Source organism: Apium graveolens, chromosome 7, assembly GCF_009905375.1.
Source record: "Apium graveolens cultivar Ventura chromosome 7, ASM990537v1, whole genome shotgun sequence".
Classification (NCBI taxonomy): domain Eukaryota; kingdom Viridiplantae; phylum Streptophyta; class Magnoliopsida; order Apiales; family Apiaceae; genus Apium; species Apium graveolens.
Genome location: NC_133653.1, coordinates 111,675,260 through 111,691,543, shown reverse-complemented (window position 1 = coordinate 111,691,543; position 16,284 = coordinate 111,675,260). Strand labels below are relative to the sequence as shown.

Below are 16,284 nucleotides of genomic sequence, written 5' to 3'. Positions count from 1 at the left end.
AGATAAGACAGGACCATGTTTCAAAAAGGACTAGATGAACCCTTGAGTTAAGTCTTCTATTTAAGGCATACGATTAAGAATGGTATTAACCTGCTATCGTTGCTTTGACTGAAACTCTTCTGCAATTCTATCTACTTCATGTCATGAAAGTACGTCAGAGTTTGGAGTGTTCTTCATGAATTATGATTGGTGATTATGTTAACTCCTTAGAAGTATTCTATACGACATGTATGGACACCGTATGGTTAGATATTAAGATTTCATGGAAAGTGAATGACTACAGTAGGTCAGTGGTGGACCATAGTAATGCAGCAATGATTCTGCGAGTAATGAGCTGATTACATCCGTGAGAGTTGTATTGGAATGGATGTTGAGATTGAGTACCACTAATCGGGTCGTGGTAGTGTATAAGTTATCATTGATAGACTAATTAAGTAGAGTATATACCTATTGAATATTTATTCCCTCTTATGAAAAGAGAGTCGTATTACTATATGAGGAAGGTTGCGGTGCAAGCATAGAATTCTAGTAACGATGATGTCTAGAATGAGATCCCAGATTCGATATTCGATATCGAGGGAGTTTCATAGGTGATTGTGTATAAGCCGATGAAGAGCATGGGTCCATAGAATGATGGACGGAATAGCAAAAATATTTAGGCATGTGAAATATGATGCTAGAATACTTGATGTGGATATAAATACATATATGTTTTGTTCTCCTATGACAAACCTCTATAGTTCAGAGGTAGATTCCAAGCCAGATATTTTATGGAAATAATTTTTTTTTTTACGAATATACAATTCTCTTCAGTTCGTTCTTTTCTCTTCTTTTCATTTCATGTAAGCTGAGAAGAACAACCCTTCCGGAAGGGGAGGTATTGTCGAATGACTATCTATCTGTGTGATAGAAGCCTAGTAGGATACCACATGTTGTTTAATTGCTTGTCAAGTACTAAAGGCTGGCCACCTTCTGTACTAACTATGCGATATAACAAGTGTTCATGATCATAGTGATCTCTCAACAAATTCCTTTACTTCTATATGATTGATCAAACTTTGGGAAATAGAAACAGCTGAAAAAGAAGTAGTAAAGTTATGGTGGTATTCGGAATGGAAACACATTCGTGATACTAAGGTTGACGTGGTTATTAAAAGGTTATAGAACGCTAACGAGCAAAAGTATAACCAGTATAATATTAGGAACGGAAGGTAGTAGCGATTACGAACTGGAAAAGAATGGGTATTGAGAAGCAAAAGCTCTAATGCTAAAAGCTATAATGAGATTTTGTGCAATAGACTTGAAAGAAATTGGAATGATCACTTAACACAGATTGAGTTTTCTTACGACAATAGATCATATGTCATTATCGAGATGTCGCCTTATGAGATCCTTGAGGGAAGACAATGTCGATCTCCCTTATGTTAGGATGAAGTTGTAGAGCGCAAGATGCTCGGACCCGCAGTAGTCCAAAAGACCAAGGATATAATAGATCTAATCAGAGGACGGCTGGGAGTAGCTCAAGATGGACATAAGAAGTATGCTGATTTGACAAATGAAAGGACAAAGAGTATGAAGGAGGGAACCTTGTATTGTTAAAAGTATTCCCTTAAAAAGGAATTGATGAGGGTTGGAAAGAAAGGAAAGTTTAAGTCCACGAATTGTTGGACCCTTGGATATATTAAGACGTATTGGGAAGGATAGCATATGAGCTAGCCCTACCCCCGAACATGTAGCAAGTTCATAACGTGTTCCACGTATCAATGTTAAGGAAGTGTAATTCGGATGCCAGATAAATAGGGGCATATGAGCGCATAGACATGCAACCCGATGTAACCTATATGGAGCAACCAGGAAGGGTTATAGAGTGAAAAGGAACAAGTACTTAGGAGAAGGGTTATCAAACTATTCAGAGTTTGATGGAAGAACCACAATGTGGGAAAATTTACTCGAGAGTTAGAAAGTGCAATGTTAAGAGAGTATCCCTATTCATTTTCTATCTGATTCCGGGATGGAATCCTTTTAAGGAGGGGAGACTGTAATAACCCCAAATTTTGGAATTTTTTTAAACCCTTATGAATAGTGATTTTGCTGAATAAGAAAACTTTTAATGCCACACTATGTAGGGGTTCTTCTATTGTTATTCTGAGATCTTATTAGTACTTTATATGGGATATAAGTGTATGTAAAGATCGTTAGAATCCAAATTCGAACACTTTGATTTTTCCCGAAAATCCACCAGATACAGAAAGAAGTGAGTATAAGGTAACAGGATAAATAGGATTTAAATTCAAGGATTTTAAGAGGGGATCATAAAAAGGAATATAATGTTTTGAGAAAGGTTAAGGAAACCTAAGTAATAAGATCCCGGGTATGATCCCTCAAACGATAAACGAAAACGAAAGTTAAGCGAACCGTATAACAGATCAGCGGTCATTAGCCAAATAATTAAAAGCTAATCAAAGAGATTAGTGGGGATGATGTCATCAAACCAATGAGAAGAGGACAAAGGAGGGAGGGTGACATCACATGGTGACATAAGCATGACCAAGCAAGTGTGTTGTTGGATGATTGTGAGCCACACAATATTTACCATGGTAACAACCTAATTAACAAGCAAAACAAACACAAAAATCAAAAGCAACCAAAACAAAAACATTTTCTTCTTCCCCCACTCTTTGCTCTCGGCTTTTCCATGAAAAGCAAAGGAGAAAATTTCAAAAATCAAGCTACACACCTTCATAATTCAAGAGGTTTATTTCTTTAGCTTCCATAATTCATAACTAAGATGAGCCATAAGTTTAAGCTCAAGATTCCATGTTTAACATAGCTAATCAATTCATCTAAGTTCTTGGTGAATAGTGTTTTCAAGAAACTAACTTTGTGTTTTCTTATGTTTTCTTCAAGATCCAAGCTTAGTAAAGATAGTTAGTGGTTATTTAAGGCTTCCTAAGTGATTCTCCACTCTCCAAGGAAGGTATAACCCCTCCAAACCCTAACTTTACTTTGAGTATTAGGTTTGGTTTTGTTTGTTATAGTTCATGAGAGCATGATTCTTGTATGTATAGAGTTTGGATGGAATTATAATGATTTTGGGTTATAAATCTTGGTTGTTGGTTGATGAACCTTAAGTATAATTAGTAGCTCTTGTTTGAGATTGAATAAGTTGGAAAAATCATGAGGTTATGGACTGAGTTAGTAAGGTTTGGATGAAGTTTGATGGTATTGGTGGTTATGGGTTGATTTGTGGTTGATTGGAGTAGTTTAAAATTTGGTAATCGCGTAAATATAGCCGTCATAATGTCCGATTTACTTTAGACTGTTTTTGCTCTTAACATTAGGACCCGTGAACTCACTGTTAGGTTTTGACCATTGCCATGATTAGATAGTTCATGTTACGAGCTTTGTTTTGATATGTGGTTCGTTTGATTCCGATGTACGGTTTAGGAGAAACGACCGTTTTAAGTGACGGCATTTCGCGAACGAACCATTACCCCTCGCCTTACTTTGAAACATAGGTTAAAGACCTTAAAGGACTAATTGGAGTATGAAACATTTATTTAAAGTGTATTAGGCAGTTGGTAAGGCACTCGCGAAAGAATCGCCTTAAAAACCTTAATGGTTAATTTATTAAAAATGGTGGAGCCGAGGGTACTCGAGCGACTTAAGTGAATCGTTAAGCGCAAAAGCGAACGTTAGGGTCTGATTGGTTAAAGTATAGATTCATAAGCGACTTTGGTTTAATTCCAACTTATATGTTGTTTATAGGTTACCAGACTCATCCCAAGCCATTTGTAACCCCCAGTCACTCAGGCAAGTTTTCTACCCGTATAACTGTTGTTGTGATGTATATGTGTATATGCATGATCTTGTGATAAATGCATATTTGTTATTAGCAAATTCTTGCGATATATTGGAGCATGTGATATGGTATATATGCATGCCTATTTTGTATTCTTGATTTATATATCTGTTGGTTCAAATGCTTATTAGTTGCATAATACCTATGCTAGAGATAAGCAGTAGTTGCGTATACCCTTAATATAGGGGACCCAAAGGTGAACATTTTCTAAACCGGGAGGCGATGTTCCCGAGTATATTATATATATATATATAGTTTTCAAAACTATTAATCGAATAAGGTTTATTCGATAACTTTATTTTATTTAATGAATATTATTTTGAATATTCATTCGAGGACTTATGACTCCGCTTACTTTATTTAATGAATATAGAATATTCATTCGAGAACTTATGACTCCTTATTTTATTAAAGAATATTCTTTATTTTATTAAAAGAATAATGTTTCGATAATCAAACTTATTTTCGATTATTCAAATAAAGATCGTACTTTCGTATAAGTATATCTTTGGTTATTTAATATTCATTTCAAGTATGAGTTTTAAAACTTCTACTTCAATTACTTTTGTAAAGATTATTCTTTATGAGAATATTATTTAAATAATATTATTCAGATATTTTCTAATATATTGGGACTGATTTATTTTATTAAATCAGCATTACTCCAAACATTCTTAAAAATGTTTTCAAGTCTTCAAAATGATTTTTAAAAGTTAGAGCGGATCCCAAAACTCGTTTTCAAATTTAAGATCTTCCTTTCGAAGGGGATTTAAATACTCGCTTAAAATTAAGGGATCCGGCTCTGTGGTGTATTTTATATTCGCAACGAGGTTGCTGTTTTGATAAATGAATTGATTACTTACCCAACGTTCGGGAAGTAAGTCCATCTAATTGAGTCGGCATAAGCGACAGGCCGGGGTACGGTCTATCAAAGTGTAAGTGGCTGGGTGGCAGTCCATCAACGCGTAAGAGGCCGGGTGGCGGTCCAGCACAAGGTCCTAATACGGCCAGGGTGATGACCGGTGTGGGATTCATCCATCTACTAGTAGAAAAGGTTACTTATTGGTATTTTTGCCTGATCAGCAAGATATCGGGTTTATGCCAAGGTTTTCTCCTTTCCAAATTCATTGGATATTGCAACTCTATTTATAATTTTCATAACAGAGGTTTTCAAGGAGTGTATGAAATGTATATATATAGGTGTAAATATATATCGGGACTTAATGAAGTATCTCGTAACTTCATTATTTATAATGATATTTCAAAGATTGAATCTATTCAAGTTTTTTCTTGTAGTCTCATCTTTGTGATGAACTTTTGAAACTGGTGATACCTTGAACGGTGGTAGTTCAAGTAGTATCCGGAAAAGATATAAGTATATTGGAGTATCTTGTAACTTCATCTTTTCAACTTATATCTGGTTAATGATTATCTTATGCATGACAAAGATTTTCACAAAAACGTTGAGACAAGGTTAGATATATGAAATCACCTTGCAACGATAGTTTTATACAGTTATAAACTGGAACTCTGTGTATATTATGCATGGAAGAGGACTTCCAAGATTTTGAAAAGTATATATATACATATATACTGAATATTTTGCGATTTGGTCGCGTTAAGATATCAGCTTGGTTCATTTCTTCTTGACCAAGACTTTCATGAGTACTATGAGAATGCTCATATATAGTTAATCATTATACATATTATTTTGGTGGGCTTGTTGCTCACCCTTGCTTTCTTCTTTCATCACACAACAACAGATAGAAAAGATGAACAGGACCAAGCTCCCAATTCGCGAGCGGATAGGAAACGTTCCGCAGTTTCCTATAGGCGTTGATGTCGCTGTAGCTGAAGTAGGAACTACCAATAGGCTAGGCTTTCAACTTTTGATGTACCAGACTTATTTATCTTTATCAATTGTAATAATGGCAAAGAAATGTAAATCTATTCAGAAACCCTTTTAAGGTGTAATGGCATATAATTTTGGAATAAAATGACTCGTGTTATTTTTTGGATATTCATCTCTGAGACTATAACTTGTGGTGTGTGTGTTTATTGTGGGGTCACCGTACAGAGTAGTTGATTGTTTATTAAGATTGGGTGTTATTAAGGGAAATGGAACTCATGACAACCCGGATCCCCGACCCCGGATTTGGGGGTGTTACAGTGGCGACCAGGAGTACAGGTTATATGGCGACAGGCTGATACAGCTCTTGATTTGTGGCTTAGAATTATTTTCTTTACTCCTCTGTGGCGACAAGGGCGTGGGGGAATTTCATGTGGCAACAGCATGTGTGTGGCGACCATGTATAGCCACTACTCAAGTACATACATGTACGTAACCAAAACAAAGCAACACATTTGTTCAACTTTATTCCTTTCCTTCTTTTTTGTTTTGCATTTTCTCTTTTTTTTTCTTTTTCTTTTTAAGTTTAAATTGTAACTAAATTAATTTATAAAATAAACTTAAATGTAACTTATATAAATAAACTAATTTAGATTTATAAAATAAACTTGTTTAAAGTTTGTAAGATAAATCTTTTTAAGTTTATTAAATAAATTATATTGAAGTCCACTAAATAAATTTATTTAATTTAACAATTAAACTTTGAGCTCCGCCAGTCCCCTGAGTTATTTAGGTGTATACCCCGCGCACCTCTTCTCGTACTTTAACATATAAATGTTCAATCCAAATACATTCCTCTACTTAACAATTCCTCTATAAATAATACCCAGATTCCTTTCACGAGCTGTTGACGCCTAGTGCAACTGTTCTGGTTCACAGACGACTAACCCCGATTCAGGTCTTCGTATTATAGCCTTGATTACATTGTTAAGCTTGCCTCAACTTTATTGCTTCAGACACTGACTGTCAATAAACAACTGTACTTTCACCGGAATCTTTTATGGTACTTTAGACAACGTCTTCATTAACCTTTGTCTATACCTTGTCTTCAATTCTTCAGATTCCTATGCTTCGAACACTGTTTATCTTCAATCAATGCCAATACACTGAAATCTTCCGGTAGCACTTGTATACTAAATCTTCACCATTTCTGAAATCCTGAAAGATTTAACCTTTGTTCTTCACTGAGGCATGATAATATTAATGAACTTCTTTTAGTGACCTATAAACAGACTTCAAGCCTTCTTCTAATCTTTTGATTCTTTGTATTTGCCTTGTCTTCATTCTTCCTGATTTCTTGTGTAGACGTAGTATTATTAACCTGTCCTATTCTAGTGTTGTTATTGTGTTGAGTTATCACGTAACTGTTCATACAACTATGCAGTCTCACCAACATGCACCTTCTCAAAGTCAGGTTAATGTGGCTCCAATAAATGTGGAGTCACAGCCAAAATCTCTTATAATTGAAGCACTTGATACACCAAATTCTCCCATATACTCAGTAGATGTTGACATGATAAACACATCACTTCCAAATTCTCCATCTTTAACTCTCTTGGAGAAGCCAAAAATCCATGCAAATGAGCATCATCTTCTAGATGATTTATTGGTTCACTTGCCATTTCTTTCTGAGACTATTGAGACATCTGTGCCAAAATTTTCATCAATCTACACAGAGTCTATAATAGTCTCCACTCCAAACTCAATTATTTCTTCTTCCGATGGATATTTATCATCCGCCGAGTAGTGATTGTATCACGGCGGATAAGCTTAATAGCAGTTATCCGTCAGATAGTCAAACTGCTAACCCGATGGATATTCCTCATCCGTCGGGTGTCTCTGCACAGCTTCAAATTTCATCTATTCTGCACAGCACCAAGAAGCTCCTACAAACACACCTTGCTTCTCTTCAATTACAACAAATCCAAGGTTTTTAACATACTCAGGATGTCACCTCTATCAAAGGTGAAATTGATCAAATGAAAAGGGACATTTCTGACAGGTTGGATTCTAAACTTTCAGAAGCTACAATGCTTGATATTAAGAGACAACTCGGGAAGAATTATGATCTTGCCACAAATATAGATTCCTTGGATACCAGAATGACAGCAATGGAAGTCTCTCTAACAGCAATTCATCTACACCAAGCACAATAAACAGACTTTTTCAAAGGCTAGTGACAGCACAAACCTCTTCTTCTACTCAACTTGCTGATAACAAAAAGGGGGGGGGGGAAAGAAACCTCTTCTAAGGGGGGAAAAGAAAGCTCAATTATCTTATTCAGTCAAGGGGAATCAAGAAGTAAGGGGGAGCAAAACGTGCTAAACATACTAGTCAGTAAAGTGATTGTGCCAAAAATTGCTTTCACAAAGCCACTAGTGTTGAAAAGCATTGATCTAATCCAAAGAGCAGCTGAAAAGCTTGAGTTGAAATCAAATCCCAAGATGCTTGATGTTACAGCTCTAGAGAAGGAAATAAAAGAAAAACGGAGAAAAATAGATGCAGATATTCAACAAAAGTTTGGGCCAATTCAGAAGCCAGAAAAAGTCTTCAATCATCACTCTAAAGTCATGAAAATTTCTGTGAATGATATAAGTATGAACTATCTGGAAAGAGGTCAAACTTCCTGCATCAAATCTCCAAAGAAAGATCTCATCATGAAGGCCAAAAGGAACTATCCTAAGTTTTCAGACAAAAATCCTATGGATACAGTGTTTGAGACACCAAAGCCAGTTGAAAAGGATCCAGCTGATTCAGCATTGAAAAGAAGAATTGCCAAAATTTACAGAAATGGTAAGGAGATTTGTGTGGTGGTTGGACACCCACTATTTTTGGAAGCTAAGAAAGGAAGAGAAAGAAAGAATCAGGCTAGAAAAGAAGCAAGCTGTTTTGGATGCTAAGAAGCAAAAGCTAAAGAAAGAACAAGCTGATATCTTGGCCAAGCTTCAAGCTGTAAAAACCACAACAGAACTTCCTGTACAACCAACTATAATTGCTGAACCTAAGGATCTGAAAATGCAAGAAGAATCACAGCGGAAAAGAAGATTTAGATACAAACTCCATGCCAAGAGGAAAGTGAACTTTAATGATGAGGAATTGGAAGACCAATTTCCCAAAAAGCCTACAACTACAATTCAGACATCAAAACCCTCAGTGGTATTTGAAGAATTCAAAGTGGTTGATCCAACAAGAAATATTCATGGTGAACCAATTGTTCCTAAGGATGAGCCAGTAGACTGGGATATTTTACCAATTCCTGAGCTAAATTTACCCATCTTCAAGACAAAGAAGACAAAGACTAGAGCTAGCAAGAAAGTGAAGCATGTATCTCTCAAATCCAAAGCTCTAACCAAATCCCAACCCACAGTAAATAAGAGAGATCTCATGTACATTTGTGATATCAAGGAATTTTCAGACTTCAATCTCTACTTGGATGAAGTGGAAGAAGTAAGAGGAATTGATGCTTACTGACATCTTGCTGAAAGACTGGTATTTAGATACAAGGGAGGGAAAGAGATGACATGGCATCTTCACAGGATTCTCCGAGAAATCCAATATGTTCTAATTAAAGTCTACTCATCCTTCAAAAAGAACTTTGGATACAATGTGACTGCAAGAAGAATAGTTCTAAATTGAGGAACTACAGAGTATTAGAACCAAAGATGCAGTTCCAAAAACTCTATCTATTCCTTTTACAGGAAAGAGAGTGCATCTAAGGCCCTATTGGCTGATGGAGTTCATGGATGACAAAGGTGTTAGAAGATTCTTCATATTGGAGGACCAATTGAGTATCTCTAGCAATGAGACTCTTTTGGAAATGTAGAAAATGCTAAATCTCTCAGAAGCTGATGAACTTGAATTCCATAAACAACTTCAGAATCATATTGAAGAAAATAACAGAAGGCTTGGGAAGAAATCCAGACAATCAAGGAAATAGATCTATCTGCTCAGACTAGAGGAGCATCTTGATAACAATTGTGAGCAATTTCTTTGTGTACTTTGCATTGTTCAACTTTCAGCAATTTGTAGCACTTATCAGTTTTATCTACTACTTTTCAATCTGTATCTTTAGGATGTTTTGTTATCATCAAGTTTCTCTTAATTTATGGCTACAATTCAAGTAGACATAAATTGGGGGAGATTTTCAGGATATGTTGTGTACTTGATGATAAGCTAAACAAAACACCTTAGTAGATTTAACTTAGTGAATTTTGTAGCACCCGACGGATAATCAATTACAGTCCTGACGGATGATTCAATATAGTCCCGACGGATGACTAATTAATATCCACCGGGTGAGTAGCTTATATAACAATAAGTACTGTAGCACATTTCTGCAAACAATTTTGTATAGATTCTGTAGTAGTTTATGAATCATGTACACTGCTAGTAGATGTGCAGAATAGGTTGATTAAATATAAATATAAGATGTCTTGTAATTCTGCACAAATGAAATGGAGTCAAGTGATAAATGGCTACCTGACGGATGATCAACAAAGCTACCCGACGGATGATCAACAAGGCTACCGGACGGATAACAAGAATGTACCCGACAAATGATCAATTCAAATATCTATTGATAGTGACAACACAGTCACATGCGTCGAGTATTTGCAAAAGGAATGTGGCAGCCTGTTTAGCAGGGTTTCGAGAACAAAGAAGCATTACCATTTCCATGCTATTATGAAGATATTCAAAGATGCTGGAATAGAGTAGTGAAGCAGCATGAAGTTAGAATTGATAGGTTTTGTTTTATTATCTTGTCTTATTATCATATAAACTTGGTGATATATAAACCAAGTGTAGCAAGTAGAAAAAAAATAACAAATAGACTAAGCAAAACACATTTTCAGAGAAACATTTGTACGTTGTATCCTGTAGCATTTCTCTGCAAGTTTAGTTGTTCACTTGTAAAGCAGCTGTGAGCTATTCAAGCTTCACAGGGTTCTCTTGATATATATATATATAAATCTCTGGTGGATACATTCAAATCCACCAGAAAGTTTTAAAGACCTGAGTTTTTATTACTTTATGTTTGATTAACTTAACTCTGTATTCCGCACTTTGCAAATCAAACAGTTAGATATAAATTGAGTTAGAACCATTTTTCATAAATCTCAAAAAGAAGCCAGAATTACATTCAACCCCCCATTCTGTAATTCTTATTATATTGTTAGGGAATAACAAGGGGCACACGCGTTGTGCCATGGGGCGTCACATTTCCGCAATCAGCCTTTTTTTGTCATTCTAGCAGCAACATCCTTAGATCTTCGTCGCCTAAGCAGATCCCCAAGCGATCCTTTAAAGCTGTGAAGCCTCGTTGTTCACTGTCCGGCATGGACTCAGCTTATCGACGTTCCTCAAGACTACGCCCGGACCGGTGTGGGTGAGCAACCCCCTGGTTATCTGCCTGCAGTATTTCTCGACCATCAGCATCTTCGTCCACAAGCTCGAAGATCGGAGTTACATCGTTGGAATAGTTCAGACGTCGCGGGGTTATTGGCACACGTCCACCTTCAGTCTAACCGCGACCGGCCAAGACATCTCTATTAGTCGTGGGAGCCTTCCCAGGTGCGTGAGCAGGACGGTTATGGCGAAGGCCCCTTCTGGTCTTGTGTCGTTCCACGGTGCTCAACCTTGAGTCGAAACCGTTCAGAGCATCTCCCATACGATACAGTTTTTCCAACAAGTCAGCGTTGCTGATCAGTACAGGCGGCTGACCCCCAACATCTGGAGTGGGGCGATCAGTCATGGGTGGAACGTAGGGTTCATGGCGGTCATAGCCATGATCAGATTCTTCTTCAGAGCTTCCATCATAAAAACTTCCATCACAATATTGAGACGTCTTTCCTCCTAGATGTAGATCTTGATTAGCCCCTCCTTCTAGCGCCAATTTATTGACGGAGGAATTTGGGAGCAAAAAAGTCTGAGGTTCGTAGCCGGAAACAAGATTTGTGACGGTGGTTCTTTTTCGGAAACGTGAATAGTAATCGGTGGATCTGATGAACAGTGTTTGAAAAATATGAACATTTTTTGGTGGTGGTGGTTATTGGTGGCTGAGATTGCTTAGGGTTAGTGGTGGCTCCTTTGCGCTCTCGCTTCTAACCCCTTGCAATTTGCCTATGTATCCCTATTTATAGGGAATCAATCCAACGTAGTTCTTGGGGAACAAAAAACCTAACGGGCTTAGATTTCTCGTCCCGAGGCCCAGTTGGAAATTTACCAAAAACCGTCTTCTACTAGCTTTAGGAATGTTCGCCGATGAGGCCCAACCACAAAGGCCCAAGGCTCGTCTGCGGCTTCAAGACTTCGCTGATAAGGCATCTCCCTGGCCAAGGATAACCCTCCGCTACCAACTGTTTCTCTAGACCGAGGATACAGGTATAGCCGTGGTTCACCCCAAATATTGGACGCATCCTTGTTCCCCGATAAGGAGCCCCTACCAGATTACGGGACAAGTAATCCCAAACTTTTTGGTGCAAAGTGCAGGATACTCCGAAGTCTCCCAACGAGGACACCCGTTGACTACAGAGACAGAGCTCCCAAAGCACACACTAGAATTTATCCCACATCCCCAATGAGGACACTCATTGACTACAGGAGGAGGCCTTCCGTCCAAGCATACCCCTGGAGGTCTCTGACCACGGACACCGTCTTCCTATAGATGCACTACAGGAATGAGTTCTTCAATAGAGTACCTGCATGAAATAGGTTAGTAATAGTGATCTCCATCTTCCTTGAATCTTCCAAAGAACCCGTACAAGTAACCTTGTCAAAGCTCTTTTCTAGCCCTTCTTAAACTTAGGGCGCGCCCTAAGCTTTTCCAAGGGAAAAAGAGTCAATTCTTCAATATCCTTCTTTCAATCATTAGGGCGCGCCTCCCTCATCCTAGTGAGGGTGCGCCTTCCATATCTACAGGGGACACATTTCCATCAGTCATTCATAATTCAGGGCACGTCCTTCACTTTAGGGATGACAATCGGGTCGGATCGGGTCGGGTATTGCAGAATCCATATCCAAACCCGAAAATTTTATCCATACCCGAACCCGACCCGAACCCGACCCGAACCCGAAAAATACCCGAAAATGAATACCCGAACCCGATCCATCAGATTTCGGATCGGATTCGGGTATACCCGAAACCCGAATTTTTTTTGAACAGGATATTCATACCCGAAACCCGAACCCGAATTCTGAAAATTTGTATAATTATTGATAGTGGAAGTACTTGGGATCGAACACGCGACTTGTAGAGAAAGAATTTTAATGTTTCATCTTCAACCACTACACTACACCACATCATTAATTGTGTTATTATATGTATAGCTAATATTTAAAAAAATCAACTCAATTGATACCCAGTGTTTTATATTTATTACTAAAATATGTTTTGTTAACCTTATAAACTTTATCACCCGTTTAAATGATTGAATAATTATATTTAATTAAACTTTATATTTAGTTAATTTTTAACATAAATTTAAAAATATATGTTCTAAAAATTATATAATAATATGTATAAAGTATATTAATATATATATATATTATAATGTGTAATATATAAAATTCTAATAATATATATATATAATTAATATATATATATATAATAATAATTCGGGTATTTTTCGGATTTCGGGTTCGGATAGAGTTTCGGATTTCGGATCGGGTTTCGGATCGGTATACCTAATATCCAAATCCAAATCCAAAAATTTTCGGGTTTAAAAATTAAATCCATAACCAAATCCAAATCTAAAAAATTGGGTTCGGTAAATCCAAAATTTCAGGTTTCGAATCGGGTATCCGTCGGATCGGATTATTTTGTCATCCGTACTTCACTTTCTATAGGACGCGCCTACTTTTCTTTCATAAGAAAGGATCACCTCTTCTGTTCCTTTATTCTAGACATTTGTACCTTAATTTTGACTATTTTATCAGTCTTAATTTAAATAACTTTTATATCAATTTTTGGGCATAACACACTCCTTTAGGTAGGACGCGTCCTGACCTCGTGGATTATATGCTCGTTACCTGACTTGAGCAAACAAATCATCTCTATCTCCTCCTCAATAGCGGACGCGTCCTTCATACCTGAGCGCGTCCATTCAAACTTACTAATCAGTTATTTATATTAAAAACTTTAACCAACGATGGCGCACCGTTCACTTCAAGGCGCGTCCCTGTTGTCTCCAATCTCATTGCCGTTCTTTTTCCCTAATTTAACTTTAATTGATTCATTTTTGACCCGAAATGATCGATGCCAAATTTTGACTATAACATTCATGAAGAATTTTCTCAAAATTTGCATAAAACTGATATACATAGTAAGATTATTTTAATGGAAAATTATTTTAATAATTTTAACAAAACTGATATACATAGTATGAGACGACTTTAGACTTATCTTATTAAATGAATTTCCTTTGGTTAGGGTGGGATTTTCTTTTTCTTAAGTTTAAAGTCCTGATTTGTGCCTTGACAAAAAAGTCCTGATTTATACGGCTGGTTATATTAACTATCGAATACTAAATCAAAGTCATTTTTTTCCGTCTAAGAGGTATATGGTGGATGCGGATTTCAGGAATTCTTCTTGCAGACATTGAAATTTTATTGTCTATTCTTCCGGAAATATCTTGCATATCTTTAGGTTAAACGGTAAATTTTATTAAATAAAAGAAATTTATTTTATGAAATACATTTCTGTACAAAGCAACTATGTACGATAAAAAAAAAAGTATTCATGCCTTCGGTTACAATTGTTCCTAAGCTGGCTGTGTGCATGACATAAAACCAATAAGAAGAAATATGTTGACCGAACATAGACTGAAACAGAAAGGAGCAAACATGATGGAGCAGGGAGGCTACATTATAATCTGTGTTTAAACTCACTAGAGTATCCTAATCACGGAAGTAAGTGACTCGAAAACCGTTCCTTCACAAGGAATGGTTAGTCCCATGTCATAATTAAATCCAAATTCCTCTTCAGCTCGCTGAAGCAGACGTAGAAACTCCGGATAATTTAAGAAAGAAATAGGAACTACGTGTCTGGTTCTCTCTTTTCCAACATAAACTGCAAAGTGGCCTTTTGGTACGTCAGTTGGGAGACCAGGTTCGTTGCTATTCGGCTTCTGTTTTTTTCCTAAACTGGAGCATTTCTTAAGAAGTTGTTTGATGAAAGTAGGTTGCAGAAAAATGTTGTCAGATTTTTTGATTGCCATTTATGTTGCAACGACCGAGAGTGGATAAGATGAGGGTTTTGAATAAGTCGATGATCTAACAAAAGAGTATATATATATATATAGAGAGAGAGAGAGAGAGAGAGAGAGAGAGAGGAAAGGGTTATCAAGACGAAAGAGATGTTAAGAGGCAACGTATGGGGCGGGGGGGCAGGAGCAAAACTGCAAACCATACGACGGGTGTAGATTATGGGTGACTGTGTGGACACAACATTGTTGCCAAATTTTGTCGATTTAAATGTAAGATCTTTCTACAGATGGTTCCTACAGAATTTTAGACCCTACATGAACAATAATTCTTGTCTCTCAGTTATGAGTTGACGACACACATGTGGTAGGACCAATTTAAGTCGCTATGCAAATAGTTTTGCTAATCAGAAAGAGCTTTGCAATTTAGTTCAAATATTAGTTTTTACGATAAATATTTTATTGGAGTACCCTTAATTGTAACGCTATTCACCTGTTGTATAATATCTACCTATTGCCCTAATATAAATGGAACATTCCAACGAGAATATAAATTTAAATAATTAAAAACAAGCACTCACATTTGTTGATTGTTCAGCCATCATCTATAATACTCCACGTCTTTTTCCACTTATATTAACCCTAATTTAACCTAAATTTTATTCTAAATTTTATTATTTATAATTTTTTATAACATGTTTAAGATTTAAATATATAATATTATAATATGAAAATGATGTATATATCTTCTTAATTATTATATGTATAGATGTATAGATGTATGCTTGTATTTTTATTTATAAAAAAAATGTTATGTAATATTAAGTGTGATAAATATTTTATTGTTAACTAAATTTATAAAAAATCTAATATATTAATATATGTTTAAGTCATATATTTTATTTTAAATGTAAGTAATGTTCATAATAGTTAATCATTTTTATTTTATAATGTTTACTTGAAATATTGATATAAATATAAAAATGTTATAATATTATAATAAATATCTTTTTATTAAATATATTATTTTATTTCCACATACAAAACATAATTAATTAAACTCCTTTACAAAAAAGAAATAATTAAACTTTTTTATTTATATATTTAAAATTAATAAAAAAAATAATATTATAAATATTATAGCTAATAATTATAGGTAATGCCACTGGAGCAAAAATGCTTACAGGTTCAATAAAATTTTAGCTAACCATGTTTTAGTTAATACTTTAAGATGTTACACTTAGAGATGCTTTAAAGTAGTTAAATCTAGTTAGTTTGATTATGATGTTATCTACGGTCGAAATTGAGTGTGT

General features: G+C 35.9%; 1 protein-coding gene across 1 annotated transcript; it reads right to left on the bottom strand.

The window, feature by feature from the left end:
* Positions 1–14,550: 14,550 nt before the first annotated feature.
* On the bottom strand, positions 14,551–15,196 carry LOC141672472 (protein SMALL AUXIN UP-REGULATED RNA 16-like). The gene has a single exon (XM_074479089.1). It carries the CDS (start codon positions 14,984–14,986, stop codon positions 14,657–14,659), a length of 330 nt encoding a protein of 109 aa, XP_074335190.1. The 5' UTR covers positions 14,987–15,196; the 3' UTR covers positions 14,551–14,656.
* Between the last annotated feature and the right edge of the window lie 1,088 nt (positions 15,197–16,284).